This window comes from Tachypleus tridentatus, chromosome 1 (genome assembly GCF_004210375.1).
Source record: "Tachypleus tridentatus isolate NWPU-2018 chromosome 1, ASM421037v1, whole genome shotgun sequence".
Lineage (NCBI taxonomy): Eukaryota > Metazoa > Arthropoda > Merostomata > Xiphosura > Limulidae > Tachypleus > Tachypleus tridentatus.
In genome coordinates, this window is record NC_134825.1 from 139,565,851 (window position 1) to 139,593,417 (window position 27,567).

General features: G+C 34.3%; 1 protein-coding gene across 2 annotated transcripts in view; it reads left to right on the forward strand.

Annotated features, from left to right (window-relative positions):
- The window catches only part of Spg7 (SPG7 matrix AAA peptidase subunit, paraplegin), an 80,818-nt gene that overhangs the window by 51,948 nt on the left and 1,303 nt on the right, over positions 1 to 27,567 (forward strand). For both annotated transcript variants that reach the window (XM_076455055.1, XM_076455063.1), the window contains exons 11-17: positions 75 to 139; positions 2,546 to 2,708; positions 4,097 to 4,207; positions 7,268 to 7,383; positions 14,012 to 14,095; positions 19,101 to 19,173; positions 21,126 to 21,292. In XM_076455055.1, coding sequence (XP_076311170.1) covers positions 75 to 139; positions 2,546 to 2,708; positions 4,097 to 4,207; positions 7,268 to 7,383; positions 14,012 to 14,095; positions 19,101 to 19,173; positions 21,126 to 21,292 — 779 coding nt within the window. The remainder of the gene's footprint in view (positions 1 to 74; positions 140 to 2,545; positions 2,709 to 4,096; positions 4,208 to 7,267; positions 7,384 to 14,011; positions 14,096 to 19,100; positions 19,174 to 21,125; positions 21,293 to 27,567) is intronic.

Consider the following 27,567-nt stretch of genomic DNA (forward strand, 5'->3'; position numbering starts at 1 on the left):
TCATAAAAGTGTTATATTTTACTGTTATAATAGAGTTAACTTGTTAAGGTTAATTTGTGATGTATGTTTGATAGGCATGGCAACAAAAGATGGAGTGATAATGTTAGCTTCTACTAACCGAGCAAATGTATTAGATAAGGTAAGTGATGAAGTTTATTGTAAGTACCATAAGTTAAAGTATCAATTATGAAGAAATCGAAAACTTGGAATGACTTAGACTACTAAAATAAAATTGGAAGTGTGACATTTTCACCTAATATATTGTTAATTTGATAAAAGTATCAGCATAATTTAGGAAAGATTGGGATATTTTTGTTTGTATTTTTGATGGATTTTCATGTTATTTATTACTAGCTACATATTTAGCAGTTTTCATTACAGTTTGTATCAAGGAAACAAAACTTTCAGAGGTTTCTAGAATGTGTGTTTACAGATTTGTTTATAACTAATTGCTTCTGCAAGTGTGACTTCCACAGATTGTAGATTATTAGTTGTATTATTTATTACCTTTTAAAACTTTGGGAAGTGGTATAAGAATTAGACTATATTTATTTGGAAGGAGGTTTGTGATGATCAACTAAATATCTTGATGTTTTGAGTGTGCAACGTATCTCTGACTTGAAATTTGTAATGGATTAGACTTGTGGCTGTTGTAGTCCAGCCCAGCTATTAAATTCTGAAATTAAACAAAATACCTTCAGGGCAGTGACTTGAGACAAACAAAAGATGCATCTGAATTGCTAATTTTCATTTGGAATCTGTAACAGAATTTATTAAAAAAAAAAAAAAGAGAAATATGGGGATAAACCTGCAATAAATCATGATTTAACAAAATGTATTAGTCATGTAGAAACTATTTTGTATGACAGTATATTACATTTTTAGAAGTTTTTGAAAAAAGGAAAACAATAAAATATTTTAAGTATGTTACTAGTGTTTTCAGTGGTGGGCTTTTTATGTCACAAGTTTCATAAAATGTCTTGCTCATTTGTTGTGTTAAAACCAAAACTTGAGAGAAGAGGTTTAAGCCTAAAACAGAATAAATATAATATGGCAAAGTAAGTAAAATCTAACATATCACTTAAAAGGTGAAATATTAAGAGCACACTGTGCTCAGGAAATAAGTTGACCAAATTAATAATTGTTAGGCAACAAATCTTTAACTCATTTGTTGTATGATTATAGTGAAATGATGTTATTATAATAATATACCCTGTGTGTTGAACAATAAGTGAGGAGTAAGTTTAAATCTTTAACAGTTTGCTAGAACTATTTTCATTGAATTAGTTACTATTCAGTAACATTCAATAAATGTTTAGCTACTTATTTACATTTGAATCACAACACACTTAATGAATGTAGTCTTTGTAACAAGGTTTTGCATTTGTTTCCTGTTGATCAGTATTAAGTTACTAACTGTAAGATAGGCAGTTTTAAGATATGTGGTTTTCTATGTGTTTTAAAAAAGTTGATAAATTTATATAATATGTCAGCAAAAAAAGAAGAAGAAAGCTTTTATATTCCAAAACATAATTTGTTATATATTTTATATTCCAAAACGTAATTTGTTATATATTTTATATTCCAAAACGTAATTTGTTATATATTTTATATTCCAAAACATAATTTGTTATATATTTTTGATTTATACATTTTTTTTATCAACTAATGAATTGAATAAGTTATAAGAAGTATCTTTTATAGTCAGTTACTTTTGTTTTACTAACTGTTCTAAGATAACTTAGAGGAGTGTAATCCATGAAATTGTCACTGATTGATCACTGATGACAAAGTGTGTTGGTTGATCACTGATGACAAAGTGTATTGATTGATTGATCACTAATGACAAAGTGTGTTGATTAATCACTAATGATAAAGTGTATAGATTGATTGATCACTGATGGCAAAGTGTATTGATTGATTGTTCACTGATGGCAAAGTGTATTGATTGATTGTTCACCGATGACAAAGTGTATTGATTGCTTGTTCACCGATGACAAAGTGTATTGATTGATTACTGTTGACTAAGCGTGTTGATTGATCACTGATGACAAAGTATATTTCCTTAAAGTAACTTGTTTATTTCAAGTAGATTTTATTTCTGTATCTTGTTTTATATGGATTTTATTTTATTTTCATGTCCACTCAAATGTTTGTCAAAATATACTGTTAGTCTAAAATATTATTAAAATGACTAATTGAAATTTCTTAAATTGAGAATGCCTTTATGTCATTAGATGTATTTTAAATGTTTCCAAATGTGTCATAAAAATTCAATGCTGCAGGTAAAGGTTTACATTTTATTTTTGAATGAATTGCTAGTTTACTTTTATGAATTTTATTGTTTGATGGAAGATACATCATTTTTGTTTTTTGAATAGTTAATATGTTTATTTAAATTTCAAAACTTTTATAAAAGTGGGTAAAAGTTAGTACATATGGTTTAGTAAATTATAAACATTTTGAACTTAATAACTTTTTTCATGAAGTTCACTTTCTTATTATTTGAATGAACTATGTCTTTGTTGTTTTAAAATTTTTAAAGGCCTTGTTACGACCAGGACGATTTGACCGCCACATTCTAATTGATTTGCCTACATTACAAGAACGAAAGGAAATTTTTGAGCAGCATCTTAAAAGTATTAATCTTGAGCTTGCCCCTTCGACATATTCTGTACGTTTAAGCCAGCTAACACCTGGATTTAGTGGTGAGTGCATATTAACTCTTGTTATTTGTATTGCAGCATGCTTGGTTCTATAATAAAATTGCTGCACCTTTGTAAAGGTGTATTCATTTATTTGAGTTATAACCATTTTATGGTAAAACTAACTTACCTCTGTAAATGGCAAAAGAGATAATATACAAGTATATATATTATATTTTAACCCTGTGTACACAAGTAGAGGTGACAGTGTGCTCCTTTAACAGAATGTCATTCCACATGGTATTGTGTATTTGATGTTGGGTAATCAGTTATTTATTTTACCCTGTATTACCAACTTAGCAACAGTTTGCAGTATAGGAGAGTAACTACCAGAAACATTATACAAGGATACTTAAAAAAAAAATCAAAAAGACTGTAACTATGTGTTTCAAAAGTTCTAGAGGTTATGCAAGTATAATAAGTAAACTGTATGGTGACCAAAAGTAGTTTTAAAATTAATATAATCTGAGTGAAGACGATGAGAGACTGTACACATTTATTAGCAGTTCCTGTCTATGCTATAAACTGTTAGTTTTAAAGCTCTTCTAAATTGGTAGATTGATGTCTGTAGAAAAATGTAATGGTATTAAATGTAAAATTTATAAATGAAATACAATTTAAATTGTGAATGAACACAGTGAGAAACTACATACATTTATAAACAATACCTTTCTGAGCAGAAAGCTATGGTGGAGTATTCAAGTTATATTTCAATGATTTGCACAAATACAACTTATAATAAAATCACAAGGGTGACTTCAGTATAATAAGCACACTAGTTAGGGATTGAAATGATAATCCCAGTATTTCAGAGTTGGCTAATTGATCAGGTACAGTTTCACATAATACATGCATCTAAAGCTTTTTAGAAATTAGACTGTTGTAAATAAATAAACCTGCAGTAGGTGTTGCACATATTGCATTCACAAAAAGTACCATTTTAAAAACTGCAAAACTGCATGATTATGTATATATGTTGCTTAACATGTATTGCTACAGTAAAATTGTGTTTGTTAAAAGATGACTGATCATGCTGTGGAGTAATCTTCAGTATACAGATGTATGTCACAAAAGCTTGTCACACATTAATCTTGAAAATCTACGAGAGGCTTTAACTAAATGTTTTAGTGCTGGTCATCTGGCATGTATCTGACAGGCAAAACCAAGTCAGATATATACTGTAATTGGAATATTAAATCTTCCATGATTGAAAAAAAACACAAAAAAACTGTTCTTCTTTTTATCACTAGCTTATTTTTAGCTTTTACTGGCGTAATTCTGAAGCATTGGTTTAGAAGATGTATGTGGTGCACGTGTCCTAAGTAGGGACGTTGAAAAATGTATAACGTACAACAACATAAATAATACTTACTGTTTATGAACTCGTCCAGGTGCTGACATTGCCAATGTGTGTAATGAGGCAGCACTTCATGCAGCTCGTAATAAGCAGAAGATTGTAAGTGCAGAAAACCTGGAATATGCTGTTGAAAGGGTAGTTGGAGGTAAGAGTAATTGGTGGTAATTTTAAGAAAATAACAGTTAGTGTGAATTATAGAAATTTTAAGAAGAAATGTGGGAGATAACCTTAGATGCGTATGAACTTAAAGAAATATTAGAATTGTTCAAAATAAATATATAATCTTAGCATTTTCTGAAAAGAATGATTACACATAATACCTTTATTATTGGCAAAATAACATTGGATTTAGCTTTGAATTAGTACCAAAAAAAGTGTAATTGAAGGTAATTAATCTTTTGGTTTTGCAAACACTGGTAAAATATTGTACTATTTTATTAAGTAATGATGAAAAAATGTACATGGTTGAAACAGTCATGAAATAACACTTATTAAGCTAATTGTTATGATTTTTTTCGTAACTGATCCAGGACTAATGGCTTGTTAAGAGTACTGACTGATTTTATTTCTTTCTAAGTGATCCATCACTAATGTCACAGTGTATCAAGACTAGTAATTATTTGATTACTTTCTAAGTGATTCTTGACTAATATCATAATGTATCAAGCTAGTAATTATTGTGATTTCCTAACTGATCCAAAACTAATGTAATGAGTGCATCAACGCTAGTGACTGTTGTAATTTCTTTATAGCTGATCTGGAACTAATTATCATGTTGTATCAAAACTGATAATTGTTGTGATATTTTGTAACTGATCTGTGTCTAGTGTGTCAAAGCTGGTAATTGTGATATTTTGTAACTAATTTGTGTCTGGTGACTCACAGCTGGTAATTGTTGTGATATTTTGTAACTGATCTGTAGGAGGATGTATGACTTCATTTTGAACATCCAGGTTTATGTGTAGTCATGGCCATAATGGTTTAACAACATCACTTTGTGATGTCAGTAGTGCTTTGTGCTAAAAGATGACAGTATTGTAGATGTATCACAAGATGCTTTATGCAACTATGTATAAATGTAAAATTCATCAGTTATGAAAGCAAAAATACCTTTATAGGAACAAATTGACAAAATTATATTTTCTCTTTTCTGAACATACTTATTATTAACTGTCTTGTCACAGGTATCCTTTTCTGTACATGGCATATAGTTTTAGTACCTTAAATTCAAAATTTTATTAACCTTTGTTTTTGTTTATGTTATAACAATTAGTATAGCATAAAAATCATAAATAATTCAAATATTAACAGTATACATATTTTTAGTTCTTAATTCTACAAGGCAGTATTATAAAAAATTTCTGAATTTTCCCTAGTGTGAAATATTTTCTTCCGGCATCTTGTTTCCTCTATTTTATTCATCACCCCTTGGAAAAGAACGATTAAATTAAATGTAAATTACTCGCTATAAGATCTTTATTACTCAGACAAACCATATTTTGTTATAGCCTTCAAATTTGTTTGATTACAGAATTATCAAATAGAAAATCAGACCCATACTGTCACATCATCTGTTTTGATATTTGTTAATAGTTTTCTCTCATGTTTAATTATATATTACCTATAACTAATAGTCATGGTTTTCATCTATCAAGTGATGTATTACTTTGTGATGAGCATCAATTTCACATGAATACAACTTTGGTTCCCGTGGGAATCCCAACAGCTAGTTTGAGTGAATGTGTAATGATTCTTGTCGCACAGTTAGAAAGCTGGAAAAATTGTAATTGTTAGAAGAAAATGTGTGCTTTTGCATTCTATTAGTCTGTGTTTTTGGTGTGTTATTTAGTTAAATGAAAATTAGTTTGTGCATTACTACAATTAGTATAAGAAAACAGGCTTAGGTTTCACCAACATTTGACAATAAAAAAAATGAATTTTTGGTAAGTACTTTATTTCTGATTTTTTATATTTATTCTTTATCTGTTACTATTACAGTAACTAAAATGTAATAATATGGAGCTTTTTAGGTTAGTTAAGATCAAATTAAGTAAAATAACTAATAGTAGCATAATAACAATGTTTAACAAGGCATGCATGGAAGCAGCTTTTATTAGCTCATCAGTAATGTAATTCGATAGTGTAATGTGAACTTCAAGTGCCCCAAGTGATTTGTCAACTTGTAGTAGTTAAAGATTGTTCATAGGGCAATCAAAAGGGCATGAAACAATGATTAAATATAAAGAAATGTATACTGTTAGAAGGTTAAGGCTACTTTTAATAAATGATTGTAGTTTCATGTTACAATCTGAAGTCATTCTAGGAAGAAAAAAATGGATAATTTAAATTGTTTTCCATTGTTTTTTCTTTTGATGGTTATGAGGTGAGTGAAATTGACTGATTCTGTTTTCAGATAGGGTGGAGAAAGTAACAGCTAAAATGCAAAGTTTTACTGAAGCAATATATTTGAAATGTATTCAGAAGGTTTTAGGGATTATACAAAGGAAATATGAGAAAGATGAGGAAAGCATTTTTATTCTTGACATGAAAATCAATTTGCAGAGAGACTTATTCAAAACAAGTACTCTATGCTCGTTGACAAATCTGAAACAAAGTTTCAGTTGTATATTTTACATATATGTACATATTTATACAGATATTCTGGTATAGTTTTTAGATCTACATACACTCCATTATACACAGATTTTGGTGTAGTTATTAGATAATACATACACCCCATTATAAAGAGATTCTCTTGTAGCTTTTAGAAATACATACACTATTATACAGAGGTTCAGATATAAATTTTTATATAAATATTTCACTAAAAATATGATTTTTTTTGTATATGAAAGGCTTGTAATGCTACCTTAAAAATGGCCAGATTTTGTAAAATATATGTATACATACTGTATTGAAAGTTAGAAATAGTAAATCTATGAAGACTGAACAATCATAAAGAGGTCACATGTTTGGACAAGTTCATCAAGTCCATGTTGAGAGAGTTAATCAATATGTGATGCTTGTCATGTATATGTATATAATTTTAAATTATTTATGATGCTCATCAGTGGAATAGATGTTCTTTTGTCGTTTTCAATGAAAGTAACAAACAAATTCAGGTTAAAAGCTAAGTTGATGAAATCACTTTCCTTGTTTGTATAGAACTAATGATAGATAGCATGAAATTTAAGATCTATTTCAGGTACTGAAAAGCGAATTAAAGTTCTTAATACTGAAGAAAAGAAAGTTATTGCCTTTCACGAATGTGGTCATGCCTTGGTTGGTTGGTTATTAAAATATACAGATGCCTTAATGAAGGTTAGTTGAAAACAGTTGTTGAAGATATATTTAAGCTGTTAGTTACTGTTGTGATATATGTGGTGATATTTCACTACTGATGATCTAAATTAATTATGTCTTTTAAGTGTGTTTTCTTAGCATCAATAGAATGTAATAATTTTACTTTTCCCTGGCTGCTCAGCAGTAACTGTTAATTCTGTTTGTTGTGAAGTTCTTAAAATCATATAAAATTAAAGTTTATTTTCTTTAGCTCTTGTCTTTAGCTTTTTCTAGCTGTAAAAATGATAAAGTTCCTCACCCATCCTCTATTGTAACTAAAGTACCTTGTTTTTAATGGATTCTGATTTATTACAGATGTATGTAAACATTTTAATACGACTGGGTGTTATTTCAGTCATCAAACAAACAAAGAGTTGGTCTTATGGTACTATACATGTAATTCTAGTTTCAGTTCTTATATGTCTTTCTTTTAGCTAGCTTGATTTTATTTTCATTTACAAGAATAGGAATATGACAAAAATATGACTTCATCATATCTGTTGACAATTGAATTACAAAAAAATTATTCCAAAACATTCTTAACTTCTTCTGCCTTAGCTTTATCTCAATGAGAAGTTTTCTTCTTTGCCTTTCTAAATGGTGACATGAATTCTACCTCACTTGCTCCAGTCTATGTACTTCCTGCCTCGAGGTGGATTCCTGTATGTTGTGAAGGGACCTCCCAATATAGATTCCATATTGTCAGTGTACCTGCTCTGTGATCGAAACATTCATCCATGTTTTTGTGGTGTTTGGCTCCTCGTGAAAAGTAGGAGAGGGTCCTGGTGGTTGGGTAGAGTTTAATGTTTGTGTTTGGGTATAGTGTTCATGAAGCCCTAGCATTGCTGCAGTGTCCTTGCTTAGTATTGTAGGACCCCATGGTGGGTGGAGTCAGAGGACACTGAATCATTCTTATTTTGTTATGGATTTCCTCATCCCTAAAAAAATATTTAAAAAAACAGTTAATTGGAAAATGACCATGTTTATAATACTTTGTTTGTCCATCTTCACTGTCTGTTGCTTCTGTACCTCATTGTCTCATCATTTATTATTTGACTGAGAAAAAATTAAGACGTCTCCCTTTTTTATTCAGAAGAGGGACTTGCTCACTCTCTAAAGTCAGTGAAGAACTTACATTCTAAGGACATTTTGATGGAAACATTAACACCAAAACACAGTGAACTCCTCCTGAATTAGAAAGTAATTGGGAATATACCCATTGAGGTTACTCCCCATGCTACTTTGAACTCTCCAAAAGTGTGATTGTTGATGGAATTTATGAAACACACCATAGTTGGAGATCCTTGCTGGTTTCTCCAGCCAAGTAGTTTTTGCAGTGTGACATATCTCTAATTGTAAAGAAGGAATTATGCTGCCAATTAGTGTTCTTATTTTGATGTTTACATTTCCACACCCATCTGTCACTGTCAAAGCAAGTTGTATGAACTGTAAGGTATGGCCATATGTTCCTAGCCTTCTTAGATGATTCTAGTCAGCATTTTAGTCATTAAAAGGCTTTGTGTATTGGTTCTGCGACATGTCCTTGTTATGATAGCAAAGACCACAATGCCTATGATTGTCAGTTGTATGGCCATCACTGTGTCAGTTGAGATGGTTCCCATCCGTCTTACTTTTGTTCTTATTCTAAGTGGGTGGATGTAAAAGAGGTACCACATTTAAAAACTGCTAATAACATTTCTTATCTATAAGCTCAGAAGTTTTGTCTCATTCTCTGTCTCTGCTTTTACTGTTACATCCAGTGACTGTTTGGATCCATCTTCTTTTGCTTCTGCTGATGGAGGTTTGTCCAATTGATCCAGGGCAGGTTCCATGGATATCAACAGACTTCTTATCACTAAAGAAAAATAGCATGATCACAAGCTAAATAAAAATGACCACTTTAATATTTTTGTGTTAATTTGGGCTACATTAAGGCCTTAATCGATTCCCACCATCCTGTGGGTGTCTACTTACAGGAAACATTTCTGAAATTTACTGATTCTGTCACCTTTCAGCAGTTTTCTTTATACTGGAATGAAGGTTTGTGTGATGGATGAGTTCATAGCAGGGTTGTACTGCTGGTTGACCAGCATGTACCAACTTAGTTTGTGCTGCTTAACAAATCCTTGGAGGCTGTAGCCATCCATATTTCTTTGAGTCATACCATTACTGTTTGTTTTCTCTACATGTCTCCTGGAGAGACATCGTGATGCTCTTAGAGAACAGTTGTAATCTTCCTTTTACATCTTAGAAGACTTTATTGGACATAATCCTCTTTTAAATGGTTCTGATATTGATGGGAAGGTTTGTTCTGTAAAATGTATACTCTCAGATCATAATTTGTCTCTCTTCGGTACTGGTACCTTTACCTGTTTTCATACACCTTGTCAGTCCTTTACTGATATTGATCCATTTATCTGTTCCACTTCATTCTTTTTCTCAATTTTGTTGAAGGGTTGACATTAACCAACAGGGCATTGACCATTTAACCACCGTTTTGGGTGAGGTTGGCTGTGGTTGATTCTACCTACTTAGGTGCTACACTGGAAGTTTGACCAAGCAGAATAGCTCGCCTACACTATTTTTTCAGACTTTGACCCTGCTGTCATTACTCTCCCGTCTGTTAATGACTGAGTGGAGGCAGTAACTGATTGTATCATTCAATCAACTGTTTGTTCTTTCACTAAATTCTTGACTAATTTTCTACAGTATCCTTGTCCATAGTGGTCTCCCACCTGCTAGTAAGCATGGAAGGCTCAGAAAGAAACCTGAGATATCTTTTTCTGGTGTTTCCAGCAAGCCCATGCTCAGCAAGTTAAGACATCAAACCCAACATCTCTTCTACCACCAGTCCTGAAGTAATATGGGACAAGGTTTGTTAAGTCAATGGGAGCATACTTCTTATGGTTGTTTTTAGCTGGATCTGGTAAGAAAACATTTTTTCTTATGCTTAACACTAGGCTATTGTTCTACCTTTTTCTAAGCTGGTAAAGATCCCAAAATTCCTTCTAATTATCATTTATTTGTTATGACTAGCTGTGTCTGTAAGACTTTGAAGAAGATGGTTAATGCTCATCTTGTTTGGTTCCTTGAATCAAACATTACTTCACCATGGACCACCTGACTTGACTTAAAACCTTAATCAAGAAAGATAACATCTTGTGTCCATTTTATTCAATTTTGAGAAGGCTTATGACACTACGTGGAGTATGGCATTTTGCGAGACCTCCTCTCCATAACTTTTTAGCCAGTAGGTAGTTTTGAGTCCTTGTGGATTCAACCAGTTCCAGTTCTTTCACACAGAAACTTGAGTATCAAGATTAATGCCATCACTACACAACTTCTTCATATTGTTACAAATGGGCTCTGTGTCAATGACTTCTATATCTCATGTCAATTCTTGAACATGAAATTTATTGAGAGGCAGCCTCAGAGTGCTCTCAATATCTTGCTACAATTAACCACTGTAAATGGTTTTACTTCTTATTTTTCAAAAAACCATTTTCATGCACTTTTTCTACCAACTTGGTTTATACCCTGATCCTGAGCTCTATCTCGAGGATGTTGTTCTTCCTGTGGCCCTTGAGGCAAAGTTCTTGAGGTTTATCTTTGATCATAAGCTTACTTTCATTTTTCACATCAAGCAGCTATGTGTCAAGTGTAAAAGGGCACTGAACATCCACCATGTCTTCTCTCCTTTTGGGAAGAAATCATTGTTCTGTACCCAGTATCTATTGTGCCCTCATTTGATTCAAACTGGGCTATGGGTGTCTGGTCTGTGGTTCTTCCAGGGTGTCTGCCTTGTAGATGTTGGACCCTATTCACCACCTAGGACTTTGACTCTTCACAGGAGCTTTCTGCACTTTTCCAGTCCAAAATTCATATAATGAGACCTGCGAACTTCTTAACCTCAGTCATTCGCAATATTTTACAAAAATGTATCCTTACCACAGCATCCCACCTGGGGTTGTGTCTTCCTTCCTGTATAGACTGTGCACTTTTGGAATAGATAGTCTGCCATTCCTTATTTTGACCTTCATGTTTAGATCATTCTTTGGATGACATTGCTGTCTCCAATGGTTAGCCCATCCCACCATGACTTGTAACCATCCCCACCTGAGACCTTTCTTTAAATCATGTGATACTTCCATTTGGAAGTACTGTTTCTCTTTGCTGAACATCTTTTTAACCATTCTTTTGCTCCTGTTTTTATGGATGATGAAATCTGGTGATTTTGTGGGCTCTGCCATGGTTTGTTGTGGCTTGATGGTTGCTTGCAGGATCCTTTTTACACTTTCTTTGTTTACTGCTGAGTTGTCTGCCATTTCTCTTGCTCTGGATCACCTAAAATTATGTATTATATTTATTATACTATTTACACTGACTCTCTTGGCTTTCTGTTGGTCCTGTAATCACTTAATGGTAGTTCACATCCTTTTCTTATCAATATTCAGAAATCACTGGCTTTTTTTTCACTATATTCCATTACTATGCAGATTTTCTGGCTACCTGGCCATGTCAGTATTTGCAGGAATGAGCTCTAATACTGCAGCTAAATCTTCCTACTCATGTGCTGTAACAGCCATGCCTGTCCCACATATAGACTATGGTCCTTTATTCAAGGCTGGCTAAGCTTCTCATCAATTGGTAGTCAACTTGGAGTGAGCAACATCATAAAAAGCTTTTATGGATGCAACCTTCTGTTGCTTTTTAGCCATCACTTGGTTACAGTTATTTAACCCATCATGTTCTTCTATCTGGTTGTGATCCACCAATCTGTGGTCTTTCTGACACTCAAGTCACAAGAGCCAACATTCTTCTGTTGTGCCATCATTATGACAGTGAGCGCAACACCATTTTAGACATGTATTTTCTATGAGTCTGCTCTCTTACATTGTCCAACTTAATTGTGTTTTTAATATTTTCTGAGCCATTGGCCCTTTTAATTCTTTCTTTAGTCTTTTATCTGTATTGTGGACATTGTTTAATTTTTAACTGTATTTATTTTTTATATTTTATAGAATTTTACTTTTAAAATTTTTCCTAGTTGCTTTGTGCCATAAAATGCCAAACAACCAATCAACTTTATATCCCACTGACTTGCCCCTAGCTATTTTAATCTTGTGACTCTGTCTATTCCAATGCATCTTCCATACCAGATCTTTATATAATCTCTCATTGTCCTTTCTTATTCACCCGATCCACCCACTGTGAGAGTTTCCTCTTAATTCCAGTTAAGAGATGATAATTTGCTATCCACATTGTGTGAGCATGGCCTATCTTTTTGTTCACTCCCTTACTTTCCATAATTATGAAGGAGGTACCTTGACTCCTAATAATTCTGCATGTATAACATCACATTCACAAGCCATTGGTTGAAATTTATTTTTCCTTCCTCTTGCTCATAATTCCAGGGAAAGAAAGTGTTTCTTCACGTTGAGTGAGGTATGAATTGACTCTGAAATTCGAAGTTCAATTTGTTTGATTTTGTGCTTCCTCAGACTAGAGTGAGGGTTTGTACACTTAAGTGTTGCTTGACAGGCAACATCCGGTAATTTTCAGGGTGGCTTCCCTTCATATCATATACCTGTTATACAGTTATATAATATTATGGTCTCTATGTTCTAGCCACTACATCTTGGATCTTGCTCTGTCTTCAAAGCTCTATAATTCCAGTGAAAAAATGTGGAACTTCATTTGTGTGGTTGGGGTGTGAACGAATCTCTTAATAATGGACAGTATTGAATCTTCAGCCAGTTGGTCTTTATTGTCAGTGCTAAGATTTCACTTTATCGAAATGAAGAGCATACCTGTTCCAGAAGTAGTGTGGTGATCCATACTAGAATGCTTTACTATATCTCAATTTTGCACACCTATATTTCTACTCAAGTGTTTTGTGTGTAGATCTTGCCTTCACTAGCCCCTCCCCCTGGTCAATGTGGGATTCCAAGCTGTATTTAAAACGAGTGTTTTGGAAGTTTACATCTTCTGGTACCAAAAATATATTTTCAATAATGCTTACCTCCAGTCACACTATCCTACCCTTTCACCCCATACTATTCAGATCTGATAATCTTGCCAGTCTCGAAAAAGTGAATAAGAAGGAATCATAGGGAGCTTATGTGTGTATTATGTATAGAGGATGCACTGATTTAAATGGAGAGAGTCACAAGATTAAAATCACCAAGGGCAATATATTGGGTTAAGCCAGATAGAGTTCATATCAATGAACTAAAGTGTTTATTATCAGAAATATATTTTTGGTATAAGTAAATGTACACTTTGAATAATTTTCTTTTAGTGGTTCTGTGTAACAAAAGAGAACTTAACTAATGGTTTAAACAGAAGACTTTTGATTTTTAGCTTTTGTTTCATAATTTAGGTTCCACATTCACTGCATCCTTCTTCAAGAATGTGAATCACAGGTGATCTGTTTCCAAACCAGAAATAATGTTCAAGACAGTATAAACATTTAAACAGCCTACTTGGATTTTTATTTTAAAATGTCCATATATTCAAAATTATGTTTGCAGCTATTAATAAATTAAATTTAGTTAACAATTTAGATTTAAGTGTAATAAAAGGTTTTAATTGCATTTTATACAAGGTGTCAATTGTTCCTCGGACAACAAATGTTCTTGGTTTTGCCCAGTATCTCCCATCAGACCAGAAGCTGTATTCTAGAGAAGAGGTATGTTTGTTTTAAATATTTAAATAGTTTTAAAGAATTTTTTCTATTTGTACAAGACCTTCAGGTCTTGGGTTTGAATCCCCCATAACCACCCAGTGTGCTTGCCCATTTAGCCATGGGGGTATTGTAATGTTACAGTAAATTCTATTATTTGTTGGTAAAAGAGTAGCTCAAGAGTTGGCAGTTGGTGGTGATGACTAGTTGCATCCTTCCTGGTTTTTGACTGCTAAATTAGGGTCGGCTAACAAGATTTTTTGTTTTAGTTTCGTAACATCTAAAATTATTTTTGCACAAACATATATCTGCATGAATTAACCAAATTGCAGTTATTTTTATAATGAAAATTAACTTCATATAAGGCAGTAATAAAACACATTTTAAGCTGACTTTAATTTAAAAAATGTGATATTTTAATTTATTATAACATTTGTTAATTTGTATAATGACTTATGGCTGTTTGAGATATACTGCTAAAATATAAAACTGTTTAATATTAAAATGAAATAGAAACAATCAATAATCTGAAAGGTTCTTTTAATAATTGATCAGATCAGTGTAATACATGAAAGGACATTCTGAAGTTATTTCATATTTCTAAACATTGTTTCTATGTAGAGATAAAGAAAGATTTATATTTATTCTTTACCAATTAGTTTTTCAAATATTTTTAGGTCCAGTAAAAGGTTTATATACTGACATCATCTCTTGTATCATACACGTACTGGAATACAGTGTTTATAAACTGCATTTTTTGACACACTCTGAGCATCATTTTAGATTATACTATGATATATAACTGTGTCCAAGATTCTGTGATTAAAGTTGAAGATTTCCTTGGGTACATTTTAGAATAACTAATATATTTTATCATGATGACATTTAAGTTATCCATGGATATATTTTATAACAGTTATCAAACATGTGGTTTACTGTGATTAAAGATTAAGTTAATTTTGGGTACATATTAGAACATTTACTAAACTGTTGATAGGACGTAAACTAATGTTTTACATTTACTGGATGATTTGTAGCTGTCATTCTCTTTACCAAGTAAATATGTGTTCTTTCATTATTATTATTATTATTATTCTATTTAAACTTTTTCAAATAAACAATTCACACCATAGCTCCAAGTTTACAGTTTGAGATCTAACTGTACACACACTATGTATGGGAATAACAATATAAAGGAAACAAACCTTGACCATCTTCTTAGCTAGTTAAGGCTTAAGTCATAATGAAAGTACCCACATTATGTGCCTTTTTATAATTGTAATCTGCAACAACAACATAGAATATATTTTATAGATCCAGAAAATGGAAGTATATTAGTACATTGTGACTTATACATACAACTTTCCATAATTTGAAAAGCTGATTTTGTTTTGTTTTCTGAAAAGTTCATAAATTGATGGTTAACTGTGAAAATTAGAAGGCAAAAGTTGTACTTGTTCAGCAGTGACAGTAGTACAAAACTATTTTGAATAAAAATTTGGTATTTTCCATGCAGATGTTAAAGCAAGTAAATATATTTACAAGTCTATGATGTAACTTACATTTGTTTATTAGGTTGAAGCATAAGAGTTTTCAAGTCAGTAAACTAATAAAGAAAAGGTATCTTTTAGTATTGGAAATTATAATAACCTTAGAGAATCCAAAGAAGATGTAAATTTTGACTGTTGTAGGTTGCCATCTTTGCTGTTGGACATTCTTCTTGTGATCCCCATTTGCAGGCACTGTTCAGTGAAGCAGTCAGTTTCTTTTGTTATTCTGCCAACAAAACAATACTTACACAAAACAAAAGTAAACTGTTTGAACATTTACAGATGAAGCTCTTTGAAACAGAATTCTAGTAATGGAGCAACAAAAGGTTATTTAGTAGTGTCAATTCTTGATTAAACCACATATCTAACAACTGCTCCTCTTGGTCACTTTATGATTTTTATGTATATTCCTCAGTTGATACATCAACTGTGTTTTACAAAAGTGCTCAAGGATATTTCAGTTTACTGTTGTTATAAATATAGCAACTTGCTGTCTGGTTCACTGTCTGCCATTGCTTTAATCAAAATGAAAAAAATGATTTGAGTAGTAAAAAGAACATACCACAGAATTGTAAGCATTAGCAAAAACTAAAAGAAAACAGTCATGAAATAGTTGTGAAACAAATGTGTTTCAATTTGTGGCAGCTCCTTCATCCTAGAGTGAGAAAGGAAAACCAAGTGAGTTTCAGTTGTGTCATCCAAACTGTCAAATTCAGAAAAAAATTATATCAAAAGAAAATAGGATTTATTTGTTATCTTTCCTTAATCAAAACATGAATTTCAGTAAAGAAAAGATAATATAGAGGGCTAATCTCTTTGATCTGCTACTCCCATTGCATCAGACTAATTTTCCAAATTCATAGCTAATCAGTGCTATTTGGAAGAGTGAAGCTAACAAATTAGGCCTCAGATAAAGCTAGATTATGAGCAGTTTGTTTGGTTTAGATGTATAGTACTGTACTTACCACTTATAAGCTAGAAGATTAGATGTCTGGATAAAGTAACATATGGGAAATAAAAGACTAGGCGTTTGGATAAAGTAATATACTATTGGGAATAAAAGGCAAGGTGTGTGGATAAAGTAACATGCCATTGGGAACAAAAGGCTAGGTGTTTGGATAATGTAACATGCTATTGGGAATAAAAACTACACACTGTAAATGAATAGAGTAACATGCCACTACAACCAGGGTTCAACCAAAAAAACAAATTTATTACATACACATATGTATATACTATGAGGACCATAGAAATCGAAAGTGTAGCTTTCAAACTGTTGAAATATAAAGTTAACAACTTTCAAAAACTCAGTAAAGAAGTGTGTGTCTTGCCAGGAATTGAAACTAATATTAATGACCAAGGGTATTCTGTATTTAAGCCACAAAATAACTAGAAACAATGAGTAATAGTCAACAGTAATAGTACTGTTCAGCTATATTTCATGAACTAACTTGTTTCAGTTCAGTGTAAACCTTTTCTTCACTTATTAGATCATGAAAGTCAAAAACATGTAATTATAAGTTACATAATTCTGTTCAAAATATGTGTATATAATTTAAACATTCTTGTATAACATTAATGATATCTGTACATCAGTCTCATAATACATGTCAAGTAATCAAAATAAATGTAATCATCTTGGAGATGGGTAAGCACTTTAATTGTGAATATAAAATTCATAGATAAATAAAATGGTAGAAGGATATAACAAAGGAATGATAAACAAATCCATAACCAAATAAAAACAAATTCACTATCTCACAATACCACCAATAAACTAAAAACTTTAACTGTTAAGTGTTTTGATGATGGTGGATAAAGAACTTGCATTAAAATCAAACATAAAACAACACGTCATGTTTTGTAATGCCTCAAGAAACTCGGGCAAATAAATTCAGAATAAAACTATTGCCAGTGTATACTTGGGCAAAACATAACAGGTTAAAAAACCTAACTTTATATCTTTTTGGGTTAGGAGAAGTAAGCAGTCAAAAAGTTGTAAAATTATTGTTGTTCTCCTTATTAAAGAAGCAAAACAGAAAAGGGCCAGCATAAAACAATATATCACTGGTAGATATTAATCTGAATTGTGCTTTGATGCCTGTAGCACATATACTAATATTTTAATGAGTACTGTTTCTAAAGGTTGCTACTCTCTGCAGCCACTTGGTTAAAACTTATGATTTAAGAATTGAGAGCCATGAAGGAAGTCTGAAGTGGATGAAATAGGTGTAGATGGTCTGAGATAATACCTCTGTGCTAATAGTTACCCTTGATGGCTGTAGCTCAAATCAGATTTGGGAAGAAATTATTTTTGAACTAACCTTCAAATACTATAGCATATTGGAATGCGTTTTAGTTGTTACAGTTTAAGAAAAATAGGATTTTAAGGAGTTATATGAAAGATTGCTGTTTTTATTGTCTGCTTTGCTCTTTTCCTAGTATCAAGAAATGATAAAGTAGACTAAATGTAGTGCTTTCAGGATTTGACTAAGATTAAAATAAAGCTCACTTATTTTAGAAAATAGTTTCAGTACATAATTAATTTTAAAAAAAACCTGACCATTTTAATGTAAATCATTTAATATTTTTCAAACTGAAAATATCACAGTTTGCCTAATGGACTCGTAAATGAACAAAAACTTATGTAGTTTTGTACATAAGTAAATTTTTCAAAATTTACTTTATATGTTTATACATTTTTTTAGGGAGACAGAATAGATCAAGCTTATGATTTCTGGTCTTGAATGAAGAGTTTTTTTAATCAGTTTATTTAGTATAGAATAGATCGAGTTACTGAGTTTTTGTGTTGAAAGAAAAGCTTTTTTAATCAGTTGTTTAGTATAGAATAGATCGAGTTACTGAGTTTTTGTGTTAATTGAAAAGCATTTTAATTAGTTGTTTATTATAGAATAGATTGAGCTACTCAGCTGCAATATTGAATGAAAGGTATCTTAAAATTAAAGTATTTCATAGCTGTATTGTATTGTATTGTTTTTAATTTTGCGTAAAGCTACTCGAGGGCTATCTGTGCTAGCTGTCCCTAATTTATCAGTGTAAGACTAGAGGTGAGACAGCTGGTCATCACCACCCACCGCCAACTCTTGGGCTACTCTTTTATCAACAGATAGTGGGATTGACCGTCACGTTATAATACCCCCACGACTGAAAGGGCGAGCATGTTTGGTGCGACTGGGATTTGAACCCGTGACCCTAGGATTACGAATTGAATGCCCTAAAACACTTGGCCATGCCAGGCCATTTCATAGCTAGAAGCATCATATAGTTGACTTATATATACTTTTATTGTATGTATCAGTATTGCAGTAAATGGATTGAATATATATAATAATAATCATGTTCAAATGGAAAGCAATAAGTATTGGAAGGTTGGTAAAAACTGCAGAATATATTTGTGTTACAATTGAAAGTAATAGATTCTTTATTCCTCTATTTTTCAGTTATTAGAGCATATGTGTATGGCTTTAGGTGGAAGAGTTGCTGAATCTTTGATATTCAACAAAGTTACTACAGGTAAAAGTTACCATTTATAAAGACAAGTGTACATCCAAAGAATCACTTATAAGTACCAGAGTATTAATATACTGTGTTAAAATGGGTCAAAGCTTTTTAATCACATAAAAATTAAACTTTTAGAGCCTTTGGAGGAATGAATTTCATCAGATTTCTCTGCTTAACTGATATATTTAACTTTTGAAAACCTCATCTTGTTGAAAAACTATAAAAGATGAATAAAAAATAACTGTGTTAAAATTCCAAAATAAAATTCTTTCTACCAGTGTCTAAAATGTTACAAGTGGTTATATAAGCATTTAAAGGAACACCGTAGTCATGAGATGTCAATCTGATGATAATGTTAAATTTGATCCAGTGTCGATGCCTGATGGTTTGACCCATTGTAGGTACCTGATGGTATCATAGATGTGGAATGAGTAGAAATAATTTAGATAATATTGATGTATTTTATAAAAAGAATTCACAAAGTCACCATAAGGAAGGATGACACATGATCATGAACATCTTCATCTCCAGAGAACAAATGATTAATCTGATATTATCAACCAAGAATGATTTATAGTCTTGATGTAACAGCTCTGTTTGAATAGCCTTGTGTGTTACTAATATATAATGTGTTATTAATATATATAATATTCAGTTCAGAATATCTTTTTGCTATTATTTGATTATTTGTCTTCATGTTGAAGTGAATGCTTGCTTTAATTTTCCAGAGTGTGTTTTTACAAAAAACGTTTTACTGGCTGTTAAGTTTGAAAATTATGTAACAATTATATAGGATTTTCTGAATGGAGAATTTTCACTTTTACTGTTAGAACAAACTTCGTTCCCATGAGAGAGATAATGATCAGCTTGGATGAATTTGTAACAGCTCCTGTCACATAGTTAGAAAACCAGAAAAACTGTGATAGTTAGGGAAAATTGTCTAATTTTTGCATGCTATCATTCTGTTTTTTTGGCACATTATTTTAGTGAATAAAAATTAGTGCATTACTACCATTAGTGTAAAAAAAAATTAGGGTTAAGTGTTATCAACAGTTGACAGCAAGAAAAAAGAAGATTGGGTAAGTACTTCCATTTTTTGTTTTTCCTGTTTATTCTTCATTTATTATTGTAAAAAATAAAAATGTAAAAAAGGATCTCTTAACTTAAAATAAATAACAATGTAATAAAAATGTTTCACAAGGCACACACATGAGCTACTCGCTGGTGGGTAGTGCAGCTCAGCTCTGGGTAGCATTCTCCAAGTGACTTACAACTTGTGTAGCACAAATAGAGGTGGTTCAAGGGGCAATTAAATAATAAAATTTAATTATAAGTAGATGTGTGCTCTTCATAGTTTGGAGATGTTTAACATAAATCAATGTAGTTGCATGTTACAGTTGAAAGTCATTCTGGAAATAAAAAGTAATTTAGATTTATTTCAATATTTTGTTGTTGTTGTTGGTTAGGAGGTCAGTCAAATTGACTAATGTTGTATAGAGTTATGAAAAACAAACATTTGAAATGTATTTAGGAGGCTTTAGAGATTATGCAAATGAAATTTGAGATTTTTAAATGAAGAAAAGTATTTTTATTTTAATGTGAAACTAATCTTGCACACAGAAACGAATACTCAACATGTTTAGGGACAAATCTTATTTTAGTTTATTTAAAGTACTTCACAAAAATATAATTTCTTGTATGTGAAAGGCTTATAAATTTACTGAAAGGCTGCCAAAATTTGTGAAGACATGCATACTATATTAAAAGTTAGTTGTATCAGTAACATATTAAGATTTTATATGGGTAAAAAGGGGTCAAATTGACCAAACCTGTATTGAAAGAGTTAATAGGAGGAAAAAAAAAAGTCTAATAACCATCATTATTATAAAAATGAAAGTACCATCCAAATTGTAAACAAATGCAACATTATACTCATTCTTAGGTTGTTTTTTTACTTCACTTAGGTGCCCAAGATGACTTAAAGAAGGTCACAAAGATGGCCTATGCCCAGATCAAACAGTATGGCATGAATGAGGATATTGGTCCATTGGCTTTTCCAACAGAAGAAGAAACCAAGAATTTTATTGGAGGAACACCTTTCAGTCGAAAATTGGCTAATGTAATGGATGAGGTTCGTTGTTTTTATGTTCAGAGCTAAAAAAACATATTTGGAAACATTGTAGAAACTTAATCATCAGTAACTTAGTTTCCTTTGCCATATAAAACTTGTATACACAAACATCTGTTTTTTTTTAACAAGTGTTAAGACATATAATTGCAATAAGACATTGTGTATCCATATCACAATATTTGACAATATAACATACATATTGTAAAATTATTGTCAGTCACGTTCATCCAAGATTTGAAAGTATGTTGAAATTTAATTAACAAAAATATTTAAATAATAATTGCTACCCCTCGGTGTGGATTCCTGTACGTGATGAGGGGACCTCCCAGGGAAGGTTCTGTACTGTCTGGTTACCTTCTCTGGGATCTAAACATCCACCCACGTGTTTGCCGTGTGTGGCGACCCGTGAAGGGGGGGAGGAGAGGATCCTGGTGGTTGAGGGGTCCAACCCTAACACACCACTTTGGCCTCAATTCCTGTAGACGGCAGCCTTTGGGTGGCCCCCCTTGGGTCAATCGGCTGGTCCACTTGGGCTAGAGTCAACCAAGTACCAGTGTTGGAAGTTCTCAACAGGTGTTGTGGACATTGTACCTGATGCTGGTGTATGGGTATAGTGCTCACGAAACCCTGGCGTTGCTGCATTGTCCTTGCATGACTTGGTAGTGTGTCCCCTTGTAGGGCTCCATGGTGGGTGGGGTCAGTGGGTACCGAAATTTTTCCTTTTTCCTATGGATCCTCCAAAAAATTTAAATAAAATTGTGAAAAAACAGTCAATGGGTGTTTACCACGCCTTGAATACTCAGAACAGCAATCTTCAACATCAGTAACACACGTACCTCATTTACTTATATTACATTCTCTTTCGGAAAAACCTTTAGGGCAAATGTCACTTTTTTTATTCAGAAGGGACGAGAGGGACTTGCTGGCTCTTCAAAGTCAGTAAAGAAGCTTCGATCTGGTGACATATTGGTTGAAACATCCACATCCCAACACTGAACTCCTCTTGAATTCAAAGGCAATTGGGGATATACCTATTGAGGTTACACCTCATGCTACTTTGAATTCTTCACGAGGAGTTATTGTTGAAAGGGATTTGAAGAACGTTTCCGAGTCAGAGATTCTCGCTGGTCTCTCCACTCAAGGAGTTTCTGCAGTGAGGTGCATCTCCACTCGCAAAGATGGAGTTACACTGCCAACAAATACCCTCGTTTTAACATTTACTTCACCACGTGCACCTGCCACCATCAAGGCAGGTTATCTTATTTGCAGGGTTCGGCCATACATTCCAAACCCTCTTCAATGTTTCCAATGTCAGAGATTTGGCCACTCAAAGACATCTTGTCGTGGTTCCTTGACATGTGCTCGTTGTGGAGGCAAGGACCACGATGCCTATGACTGTGACATGAACCCACATTGCGTCAACTGCAATGGTTCTCACCCCTCTTACTTTCATTCTTGCCCAAAATGGTTGGAGGAAAAAGAGGTGCAGCGTTTGAAAATGATACATAACATTAATTGTCCTGAAGCTCAGAAATTGCTATCCACCACTCCATCTCGGACATATGCTGCACTTCATTCCACAACTACAGTGGGAGTGCAGACAGATCTCTCTGTGCCTCCAAGAGAATCGTTTTCAAAACAAATGAAAAGCCTTTTGACCTCTGTGATTAAAAAGGTTGATGAATCAACATCCACACCCATCTCTGTTCCTCCCATACCTTCCAACAAACCTCAAAATCCACGTCCTTCAGTTTCAAAAACAGGCATTTCTTCTGATACATCTTTTTCTCCCACCACAAGAGACAAAACAATTATTTGTTCGCGTCCTCAGTCACTGGATTCCCCTTCCAATAACAAAAACCTGCCCACTCAACCCAGGGCAGGATCCATGGAGGTTGATAGACCTCCTCCGACTAAAGACAGTAAAGAAAAAAGACGTGGTCATAAACCGAAGGGTTCCCCAGCCACTTCACCTACCCATTCTTAAAAATGGCCACCTTGATACAATGGAACTGTCGAGGTTTACGTTCTAATCTGGATGATATCAAAACGCTGATTGCTTCCTACCATCCTGTTTGTCTTTCTTTACAAGAAACATTTCTCAAATCTGCTGATACAGTCTCCATTTGGCAGTTTTCTATGTACAGAAATGACAGGTTGTGTGATGGTCAAGTACATGGAGGGGTGGCACTGTTGGTTGATCAGCATGTGCCCACCCTGTCTTTGTCACTCAGCACACCCTTGGAGGCCGTAGCCATCCGTGTTTCCTTGGGTCATACCATCACTGTTTGTTCTCTGTACCTGTTCCCTGGAGAGACATATGATCAATCAGACCTTAATGCTCTCGTTGAACAGTTGCCGTTCTCCATTTCTAATCCTGGGGGATTTTAATGGACATCATCCCCTCTGGGGAAGTGCTGTTATTGATGGGAGGGGTCGATCTGTAGAGCGGATGCTCTCTAATCACAATCTTTCTCTTTTCAATACTGGTTCTTCCACTTACTTTCATGCACCTAGTCAGTCCTTTACCGCTATTGATCTCTCAGTTTGCTCCCCTTCATTATTCTCCCATTTTTCATGGAGGGTTGACAGTAATCCACTAGGCAGTGATCATTTTCCGATCCTTTTGAGAGAGACTGGCCGTGGTCGATGCCACCCTACCTGCGTGCCCAGGTGGAAGCTAAATCAGGCAGACTGGTCCACTTTCACTGCTCTCGCAGACTTGATCCTGCCATCGTAAATCAGCCATCAATAGACAACTATGTAGCAGTGGTAACTGACTGTATTATACAAGCAGCTGCTCAGTGTATTCCTAAAACCTTGACACGTTTTCCACGATATCCTCGTCCGTGGTGGAATCCTGCTTGCCACTTAGCACGGAAGGCTCAAAAACGGGCCTGGGATACTTTTCGTAGATATCCCACACTTTCAAACCGTGTTGCTTTCCAATGGGCCCGTGCACATGCTAGGTGGGTAAGACGTCAAAGTCAGAAGGAATCTTGGAATAAGTTCACAACTAGCATATCTTCTACCACTAGTTCTAAGATCATATGGGACATGATTCAAAAGGTTAATTGGCACTACAATTCTGTCCCCCTCTCGATCTTACTCTCTGATGGTCAGGAGGTGACTGATGTCCGGGAGCATCGCTGACACTCTAGGTGAAAGCTTTTGCCAGGTATCTAGCACTTCTGCTTGTTCCTCCACCTTCCTGGCCATCAAGACTCGGGCAGAACAATCACCTCTTTCCTTTCGAACTGACTGTTTCTTTGACTATAATTGTCCCTTTACCCTGGTGGAACTGAAAATGGCCCTTCATCGGTCTGCCAGTACGTCTGTTGGACCTGATGATATTCATTATGACATGCTGCACCATCTATCTCCTGCTTCTCTTGATGTCCTTCTGATTGTCTTCAACCGGATCTGGCAGGAGAATGTTTTTCCTGATGCCTGGTGCAAGGCTATTATTTTACCTTTCCCTAAGCCAGGGAAAGATCCCAAGATTCCTTCAAACTACCATCCAATTGCTTTGACGAGCTGTCTCTGTAAGACCTTAGAAAGGATGGTTAATGCTCATCTTGTTTGGTTCCTCGAATCAAACAACCTTCTCTCGCCCACCCAATGTGGGTTCCGTCAACAGCACTCCACCACAGACCACCTAATTCGTCTTGAAACATCTATCAGAGAAGCCTTTCTCAACCGCCAACATCTTGTATCAATATTCTTTGACATTGAGAAGGCTTACGACACAACATGGAGGTATGGCGTTTTGCGAGACCTCCATACATATGGTTTATGTGGCCATCTACCCATGTTTATTAAAAAATTTTTAATGGAGGGGAGATTCCAAGTTCGTGTGGGTTCGACACTTTCCCGTTCTTTTGTACAGGAACTTCGAGTCCCTCAAGGCTGTGTATTGAGTGTCACACTTTTCAGTATAAAGATAAATGCCATCACTGAACAACTCCCTCTCACTGTTGCCGAATGGGCTGTATGTCGACGACTTTCACATCTCATGTCAGTCATCAAGCATGAGATATATTGAGCGGCAACTACAAACTGCCCTCAATCGTATACGGAAGTGGACTCTGGTGAACGGCTTTAATTTCTCTCTCTCTAAAACTGTGTGCATGCACTTTTGCCATCGACGGGGTATTCACCCTGATCCTGAACTTCATATCGGTGAAGTTTTGCTGCCAGTGGTCCCGGAGACCAAGTTCTTGGGGCTTATCTCTGATCGTAAACTGACCTTTATACCACACTTAAAGCAGCTTCGGGTCAAATGCACAAGAGCACTGAACATCCTCCATGTCCTCTCTTCTACCAGTTGGGGGACAGATCGCTGTTCAATGTTAAAGGTATATCGTGCTCTTATTCGATTGAAACTCAACTATGGATCAATGGTCTATGGCTCTGCCAGACCCTCGGCCTTAAAGATGCTAGATCCCATTCATCACCAAGGACTTCGACTCTGCACTGGGGCTTTCCGTATTTCTCCAGTTCAAAGTATATACATTGTATCTCATGAACCTTCTCTACACCTTCGTCGTTTGCAACTATCTTTACAATATACTTCGTAACTTCATTCCTTACAAAGCATCCCACCTGGGAATGTGTTTTCCTTCCTCGGTGGGCAGTACTTTTCAGAACAGACGATCTGTCATTACTCCGTTTGGCCTTAGTGATCCGGCAATTGGATGAATTGGGTCTGTCCTTGGATAACATTGCAGATTCCACAGGTCGGCCCATCCCACCATGGCTTATTACAGTCCCCAAATGTGACTTTTCTTTCAGTCACCTAAAAAAGGCAGATACTCCAGATTGGAAGTACCATCTTTTATTCAATTAATATCTTTCAAACAATCATTCAGTTCCCATTTATACAGATGGTTCCAAATCAGGTAATTCAGTGGGCTCTCCTATGGTTTGCTGTGGTTCAGTAGTTGCGCGCAGAATCCCCTCTACAGCTTCTGTGTTCACTGCTGAATTGTATGCCATATCTCTTGCCCTGGATCATATTGCAGCTGAGCAGTACTCCAACTGCACTATTTATACTGATTCGCTTAGTTCTATACTTGCCTTGGAATCGCTACACGTTGGCTCACATCCTATTCTCGCTGATATTCAAAACCGACTGGCCAATTTCTCATTAACAGCTACTTCAATCCAGTTTTTCTGGATACCAGGCCATGTTGGTATTCGCGGGAACGAGCTTGTAGACATGGCAGCTAAATCTGTCTGCTCCAGCACCATCACCCCTGTGCCTATTCCGTACATGGACTATGGTCTTGTCTTCAAGGCTCGGCTCCGTGCCAGCTGGCAGTCCACTTGGAGTGAGCAACGCGACAACAAACTTTTTCAAATCAAACCCTATATTGGACTTTGGCCATCTAGCTTCCATAAAGTTCAGAAGGAGGAAGTTGTTCTCACTAGGCTACGCATTGGTCACAGTTTTTTAACTCATCATTTTCTTTTATCTGGAACTGATGCACCAATGTGTAGCACTCAAATCACTATCAGCCACGTTTTACTTTCTTGCCATCGTTAGAATTCTCAACGACGGCAATATTTTAAACATATTTTTCCCAGGGTCACTCTGTAACATTGGACAGTGTTATTGGTAATGGTGACACTGTCCACCTTGATAATGTTTTTAATTTTTTAATGGCCATTAATCTTTTTAATCTCATTTAAGTGTTGCATATTTATTCATTACACCTTTTCAATTGTGGTTCCTTTTTTACAGTTTTAATCTCTCTCATTCAATTTGACATTGGACAATGGCCAGAACATTAAATAACTCGACACCAGGACTGGAAAGGCTAACTTCAGGTGACTAACACTACTGTTTGAACTATTCATTTGAACTACTCGTTAGTCGTCCTGGCGAGTTGTCATTATACTTTTGCTGCATATCATTTCACACTTTTACTACTATACCTTTTAGTACTGGCCATATTGACTCATAACCTGGAACCAGGACTGGAAAGACCAACTTCAGGTGACTGACGGTGGTTTTTATACTTACCTGTTAGTCTTCCTGGCGGGTTATGATCATTACCATTCTGCTACAGGTAGTCCTTTACAACTTTGTTGACTGGATGTCAACATTGGTTTTTGCGCCATTTTCTGTTTTAATTGCCGTTTTGCTTTTATCTTCAATTACTTTTACAAATTTTACTCCATTTACTTGACTTTTATCTTTTTACTGGACATTTGGTTACTCATTATTACGATTTTGCTATGTGTCTTTTAAAACTCCTATTCTTTTACAT